This window comes from Rutidosis leptorrhynchoides, chromosome 3 (assembly GCF_046630445.1).
Source record: "Rutidosis leptorrhynchoides isolate AG116_Rl617_1_P2 chromosome 3, CSIRO_AGI_Rlap_v1, whole genome shotgun sequence".
NCBI classification, from domain to species: Eukaryota; Viridiplantae; Streptophyta; class Magnoliopsida; order Asterales; family Asteraceae; genus Rutidosis; species Rutidosis leptorrhynchoides.
Window position 1 is genome coordinate 281,539,927 of NC_092335.1, and position 8,352 is coordinate 281,548,278.

The following is an 8,352-nucleotide window of genomic DNA, read 5'->3' on the forward strand; positions in this document are numbered from 1 at the left end:
AGCCCAAATTGGATGACACCATTGGTGAAATTCTTAACTGAGGGCGAACTTCCTGCGGATGAAAAATAAGCGCGAAAGATCTACATGAAAGCTCCCATATACTCGTTAATTGAAGGTGTTTTATACAGGAAATCTTATTTAGGCCCGAGTCTGTTGTTTATTGGACCTAATCAAGCTAAAGAGGTGCTTTGAGATGTTCACAAGGGTTCTTGTGCTTTACTTTCTGGGTACAGAACAATCGCTGCAAAAGTGATGCGCATAGGGTATTACTGGCCCACCATTCATAGTGATGTAGTGGAAATTGTAAGAACGTGCCAATCGTGTCAACAGCATGTGCCAATAAGTCGAGCACCATGGCATCCAATGATACCAATAACGGCAGCATGGTCGTTCAGCAAATGGGCCATCAATATTGTCGGCCATATTACTGCGTGCTCAGGTACGCTTGAATTAAAACACTTATGTAATACTTTGCAATATACGCGCTTTAATAGTATTCATATTATCATTGCTTGATTAAGAGGAATAAAATTCTTGGTGATGGCAAATGGTTATTTCACCAAATGGGTGGAGGCAAAGGCATTGGCGACAATTAATGGCAGGCACATCCGTAACTTCTTTTAGGAAGATATTGTGTGCAGGTTTTGGTATCCCTAATGAAATTGTCAGCGATAATGTTACGCAGTTTGAAGGCGAGCCTTTCAGGAGCTGGTGTCAAGAGCTGAATATCAAGCAGTCTTTTACTTCGGTCGCTCACCCGCAAGCCAATGTCCAATGTGAAGTAAAAAAAGGGAAAAAGGAAAAGGGATAAAAGTGCGCCTGGGCTTGAATGGTAATGAGTGGGTCGTTGAGCTCCCAAGTGTTTTGTGGGCGCATCGCACCACTCATAAAAAATGCACAGGAGAAACACCGTTCAACTTGGTTTATGGGACGGAAGCAGTAATCCCCGCCGAATTAATGGTTCCAATGAAGCGCATACGTAGCTTCGATGAGTTAAGTAATGATGAAGGCTTGCACGCTAACCTAGATATGCTAGAAGAGGGTAGAGAAATAGCTGCCATACAAGAAGCCATTAACAAGCAGAAGATCTCTAAGTACTACGATAAGCACGTTAAGCCTATGTCGTTCAGGATTGGAGATTATATGTGGCGCAACAATGAGGCAAGTCGAGTAGAGGATACTGGAAAGCTAGGGCCCAACTGGAAAGGTCCTTATGAAGTTATTGGCATAAGTGCAACGGGGTCCTATATCCTGGTAGGATTAAATGGAGTGCGAATACCTCGTACTTGGCATGCAACCAATTAGAAAAGATGTTACATATGTTTGTCAGGTTGCAACACCATGGATTGATCACCCCAACTTTTAAGGACTTGCATTTTTTAGTTCATTTAAAATGTTGCTTTATTTACTTTTAAGATAATTCGTATTTCTTTCATGGTTGCAATAAATTGTCATTTGGATATGACTTGAGAATTTGATTTACTTTGTAATAAATAAATTTAATTTTTCTGAATGGAAGTGTTTGGTTACATTTCAACGCACAATATGATAGTTATTACGTGCATCCTGCCTTCTTAGGGGGATGATCTCTAGCTCCCGCGTGGCAGAAGCCTGTTTAGTTACAAGGCTAGATTGTAGGGTGGGTTGAAATGCCCCGTTCATATTGATTATAAACGTTCCATATTAATTGATTTCGTTGCGAGGTTTTGACCTCTATATGAGACGTTTTTCAAATACTGCATTTGATTTTAAAACAAACCATAACCTTTAAGATATTACGACGATTATCAAATAATGATAATCTAAAATATAGCGTTTTCACATGACCATTACATAATGGTTTACAATAATATTACACAACAATATATGTCTTCGAATGCAGTTTTTAAACAATATCATACAAGCATGCTGACTCCAACTCTTGTCCATAAATTAGCATGCAACAGCGGAAGCTCTTAATAATCACCTGAGAATAAACATGCTTTAAACGTCAATAAAAATGTTGGTGAGTTATAGGTTTAGCCTATATATTTATCAAATCATAATAATAGACCACAAGATTTTCATTTCCATTTCTCAATAACATGCAATCTGCATAAAAATCATTCATATGATGAACACCTGGTAACCGACATTAACAAGATGCATATAGAATATCCCCATCATTCCGGGACTCACATCGGATATGATAAATTGAAGTATTAAAGCATCCGTAACTCGAATGAGGCTTGTTGGGCCAAATAGATCTATCTTTAGGATTCGCGTCAATTGGTGGCAATTATCATAAACACCAATTCTTAGGCTACCAAGCTAAAAAGGGGCATATTATGTTCGATAATTCAACATAGAATGTAATTTCGATCACTTGTGTCTATTTTGTAAAACATTTATAAAACTTCATGTATTCTCATCCCAAAAATAATAGATTTCAAAAGTGAGAGTATAACTCACTTTCACCTATTTTCACTTTGTTGGAAAATAAGACTTGGCCACTGGTTGATTCACGAACCTATAACAAATATGTACATATATATCAAAGTATGATCGAAATATATTCACAACATTTTTATTACGTTTTAATGATTTAAGTTTGTTAAGTTAACAGTCCAACGTTAGTAATCTACAACTAGTTGTCCAGAGTTAGATGTACAGAAATAAATCAATATATATTATCTCGAATCAATCCACGACCCAGGTTATACAAGTCTCAGGCTAGATCACAACTCAAAGTATATATATTATTTTGGAATAAACTCAACCATGTATAGCTAACTCAAGCATTACTGCATATAGAGTGTCTATGGTTGTTCCGAAATATATTATATAGATGGATCGATATGATATGTCAAAACATTGTATACGTATCTATAGTATCCCAAAATTACATAATATATGTTAGAATACATGTGTAATACAATATAAGTTAGTTAATTTATGATTTGTATAGATTTGTTACAAATTTCACGTAGCTACAACAAGCAAAATTATCCAATCTTGTTTTACCCATAACTTCTTCGTTTTAAATCCGTTTTGAGTGATTCAAGTTGCTATGGTGTCATAATGAACTGAAATTTATGAAACTAAATAGAAAAAGTATAAGTTTATAGTCAGAAATACAAGTTACAAGTCGTTTTTGTAGAGGTAGTCATTTCAGTCGAAAGAACGACGTCTTGATGACCATTTTGAAAAACATACTTCCACTTTGAGTTTAACCATGATTTTTGGATATAGTTTTATGTTCATAAGAAAAATTATTTTCCCAGAAGTATAGCTTTTAAATCAAAGTTTATCATAGTTTTTAATTATCCAAACCAAAACAGCCCCCCGGTTTCGCTACGACGGCATATGTCCGGTTTTACGGTGTTCTTCGTGTTTTCAGATTTTAAATCATTAAGTTAGCATATCATATAGATATAGAACATGTGTTTAGTTGATTTTAAAAGTTAATTTAGAAGGATTAACTTTGTTTGCAAACAAGTTTAGAATTAACTAAACTATGTTCTAGTGATTACAAGTTTAAATCTTCGAATAAGATATATATATATATATATATATATATATATATATATATATATATGAATTGAATGATGTTATGAACATCATTACTACCTCAAGTTTAGTAGGTAAACCTACTGGAAGTGACAAGAAGTGATCTAGCTTCAAAGGATCCTTGGATGGCTTGAAAGTTCTTGAAGTAGAATCATGACACGAAAACAAGTTCAAGTAAGATTTCTACTCGAATTAAGATAGTTATAGTTATAGAAATTGAATCAAAGTTTGGATATGAGTTTTACCTTGAATAAGAAAGATAACCTACTGTAAATAACAAAGGTTTCTTAATCTTAGATAATTACTTGGAATGGATTAGAAAGCTTGAAAGTATACTTGCAAACTTGAAAGGATTTTCAAAGTGTTCTTCCTATGATGATTATAGCTTGATTCTTGAAGTAGTTTTTGATGAAAATGATGATTTGGTTACTGGAAAAATTCGTTCATAGGTGTATGTGTGTATTAAGAGAGAATTAGAAAGGAAAATGGAAATGAAATGAAGTGAATGGTGAGTGGTGAGTGGGGTTAAAAGGAGTTCTTGTTAGTTGACTAGTTCATGGTAGAAGTTAAACTTGATTAGTCATGCATGACATAATCAAGAGTGGAATCTCATGCTAGTTCCTATTGGTATATACCCATAGTAAGTACGTCTTGAAGCTGGGTATAATACGAGTACGAAGACTGAATGAATATGAGTAGAATTGTTGATGAAAATGAATGAGAATGTAATTGTAAGCATTTTTGTTAAGTATGAGTGTTTTGATAAATGTCTTGAAGTCTTTCAAAAGTGTATTAATATAACTTAATACACTACATGTATATACATTTTAACTGAGTCGTTAAGTCACCGTTAGTCATTACATGTAAGTGTTGTCTTGAAACTTTTAAGTTAACAATCTCATTTAATGTAGTTAACCCATTGTTTATTATATTTAATGAGATGTTAAATTATCATATTATCTTGATAACATGGTGTATGAATATATCTTAATGCAATATATATATATATATATATATATATATATATATATATATATATATATATATATATATATATATATATATATTAAAATGTCGTTACAACGATAATCGTTACATATATAACTCGTTTTGAAACTCTTAAGTTAGTAGTCTTGTTTTACATATGTAGTTCATTGTTAGCACACTTAATGATATATTTAATTATCATTTTATCATGTTAAACATAGTGTATTAATATCTTAATATGATTCATATGTATTTAGTAAGACGTTGTTATAACGATAATCGTTATATATATCGTTTCGAGTTTCTTAATTCAATAGTCTCATTTTTATGTATATAACTCATTGTTAATATACTTAGTGTGATACTTACCTATTATAATTCTCATGTTAACTATATATATCCATATATATATATATCATCATGTAGTTGTTACAAGTTTAAACTTTCGTGAATCGTCTGTCAACTTGGGTGATCAATTGACTACATAAACTCATTTCAATTAATCAAGTCTTAACAAGTTTGATTGCTTAACATGTTGGAAACATTTAATCATGTAAATATTAATTTCATTTAATATATATAAACATGGAAAAGTTCGGGTCACTACAGTACCTACCCATTAAATAAATTTCGTCCCGAGATTTTAAGCTGTTGAAGGTGTTGACACATCTTCTGGAAATAGGTACGGGTATTTCAGCTTCATTTGATCTTCTTGCTCCCAGGTGAACTCGGGTCCTCTACGAGCATTCCATTGAACCTTAACAATCGGTATCTTGTTTTGCTTGAGTCTTTTAACCTCACGATCCATTATCTCGACGGGTTCTTCAACGAATTGTAGTTTTTCGATAATTTTGATTTCGTCTAAAGGAATAGTGAGATCTTCTTTGGCTAAGCATTTCTTCAAATTTGAGACATGGAAGGTATTATGTACATTGGCGAGTTGTTGAGGTAATTCAAGTCGGTAGGCTACTGGTCTGACACGATCTATAATCTTGAATGGTCCAATGTATCTTGGATTTAGTTTTCCCCGTTTACCAAATTGAACAACACCTTTCCAAGGTGAAACCTTAAGCATGACCATCTCCCCAATTTCAAATTCTATATCTTTTCTTTTAAGGTCCGCGTAGCTCTTTTGTCGACTCTGGGCAGTTTTCAACCGTTGTTGAATTTGGATGATTTTCTCAGTAGTTTCTTGGATTATCTCTGGACCCGTAATCTATCTATCCCCTACCTCACTCCAACAAATCGAATACCTGCACTTTCTACCATAAAGTGCTTCGAATGGTGCCATTTCGATACTCGAGTGATAACTGTTGTTGTAGGAAAATTCTGCTAACGGTAGGTGTCAGTCCCAACTGTTTCCAAAAACAATAACACATGCTCGTAGCATGTCTTCAAGCGTCTGTATCGTCCTTTCACTCTGCCCATTAGTTTGTGGATGATAGGCAGTACTCATATCTAGACGAGTTCCCAATGCTTGCTGTAATGTCTGCCAAAACCTTGAAACAAATCTGCCATCTCTATTATAACCACTTGCAGTCCTTAGAAATTTAGTAATGAAATCCATGGTAATGTTTTCCCATTTCTATTCCAGGATTTCAGGTTGTTGAAGCAGACCTGATGGTTTCTGATGTTCAGATTTGACCTTAGAACAAGTTAAACATTCTCCTATGTATTTAGCAATATCAGCTTTCATACCCGACCACCAAAAGTGTTTCTTGAGATCTTTGTACATCTTTCCCGCTCCAGGATGTATTGAGTATCTGGTTTTATGTGCTTCCTTAAGTACCATTTCTCTCATATCTCCAAACTTTGGTACCCAAATTCTTTCAGCCCTATACCGGATTCCGTCTTCTCGAATATTAAGATGTTTTTCCGATCCTTTGGGTATTTCATCCTTCAACTTTCCCCCTTTTATAACCTCCTGTTGTGCCTCTTTTATTTGAGTAGTAAGGTTAGTATGAATAATTATATTCATAGCTTTTACTCGTATAGGTTCTCTATCCTTTCTGCTCAAGGCGTCGGCTACCACATTTGCCTTCCCCGGGTGGTAACGAAACTCAAAGTCGTAATCATTCAACAGTTCAATCCACCTACGTTGTCTCATATTCAGTTGTTTCTAATTAAATATATGTTGGAGACTTTTGTGGTCGATGTATATAATACTTTTGACCCTATATAAGTAGTGCTTCCAATTCTTTAATGCAAAAACAACAGCGCCTAATTCCAAATCGTGAGTCGTATAATTTTGCTCGTGAATCTTCAATTATCTGGACGCATAAGCAATTACTTTTGTTCGTTGCATTAATATACAACCGAGACCTTGCTTTGATGCGTCACAATAAATCACAAAATCATTATTCCCTTCAGGCAATGACAATATAAGTGTCGTAGTTAACTTTTTCTTCAATAATTAAAACGCTTTCTCCTGCTCATCCTTCCATTCAAATTTCTTCCCTTTATGCGTTAATGCAGTCAAAGGTTTTGCTATTTTGGAAAAATCTTGGATGAATCTTCTGTATTAACCAGCCAATCCTAAAAATTGGCGTTTATGCTTCGGAGTTTTTGTTGTTTCCCAGTTTTTAACGGTTTCAATCTTTGATGGATCAACCCGAATACCTTCTTTTTCACTACGTGTCCGAGGAATTGAACTTCTTCCAACCAAAATGCACACTTTGAAAACTTAGCGTACAGTTTTTCTTTCCTCAACAATTCTAGCACTTTTCTTAAATGTTCTTCGTGTTCTTGATCATTCTTTGAATAAATAAGTATGTCATCGATGAAGACAATGACAAACTTGTCAAGATATGGTCCACACACTTGGTTTATAAGGTCCATGAACACAGCTGGTGCGTTAATCAACCCAAACGGCATAATCATAAACAAACGCGTTCTAAAAGTAGTCTTCATAATATCATCCTCCTTCACCCGCATTTGATGATACCCAGAACGTAAATCGATCTTCGAATAAACTGACGAGCCTTGTAGTTGATCAAATAAGTCTTCAATTCTTGGTAGTGGATAACGGTTCTTGATGGTAAGTTTGTTCAACTCTCGGTAGTCGATACACAACCTGAATGTACCATCCTTCTTTTTGACAAACAAAACAGGAGCTCCCCACGGTGATGTGCTTGGTCGAATGAAACCACGCTCTAAAAGTTCTTGCAATTGACTCTGGAGTTCCTTCATTTCACTGGGTGCGAGTCTGTATGGAGCACGAGCTATCGGTGCAGCTTCTAGTACAATATCTATTTGAAATTCAACGGATCGTTATGGAGGTAGTCCCGATAATTCTTTCGGAAATACATCGGGAAATTCTTTTGCGACGGGAACATCACTGATGTCCTTTTCTTCGGTATTGATTTTCTCGACATTTGCTAGAACAGCATAGAAACCTTTTCTCATTAGTTTCTGCGCCTTCAAATTAGTAATAAGATTTAGCTTCGCGTTGCTCTTTTCTTCGTACACCATTAAGGGTTTTCCTTTTTCTCGTACAATGCGAATTGCATTTTTGCAACAAACGATCGCTGCTTTCACTTCTCTCAACCAGTCCATGCCGATTATCACATCAAAACTCCCTAACTCTACTGGTATCAAATCAATCTTAAACGTTTCGGTAACTAGTTTAATTTCTCAATTTTGACATATATTATCTGCTGAAATTAATTTGTCGTTGGCTAATTCGAGTAAAAATTTATTATCCAAAAGCGTCACTGGACAACTTAATTTAGCACAAAAATCCCTACTCATATAGCTTCTATCCGCACCCGAATCAAATAAAACATAAGCAGGTTTATTGTCAATAAGAAACGTACC

General features: G+C 34.8%; 1 protein-coding gene across 1 annotated transcript; it reads left to right on the plus strand.

Moving 5' to 3' along the window:
* The first annotated feature begins 252 nt into the window (after positions 1–252).
* On the plus strand, positions 253–811 carry LOC139901015 (uncharacterized). The gene is made up of 2 exons (XM_071883757.1): positions 253–439; positions 642–811. Exons 1-2 carry the CDS (start codon positions 253–255, stop codon positions 809–811), a joined length of 357 nt encoding a protein of 118 aa, XP_071739858.1.
* Positions 812–8,352: the final 7,541 nt, after the last annotated feature.

Excerpts from the sequence above, each read along its gene's own strand:
- LOC139901015 (XM_071883757.1), top strand. The coding sequence starts at position 253 with ATGCGCATAGGGTATTACTGGCCCACCATTCATAGTGATGTAGTGGAA. Across the intron at positions 440-641 it reads CCATATTACTGCGTGCTCAG|GTTTTGGTATCCCTAATGAA; the intron begins GTACGCTTGAAT and ends TATTGTGTGCAG.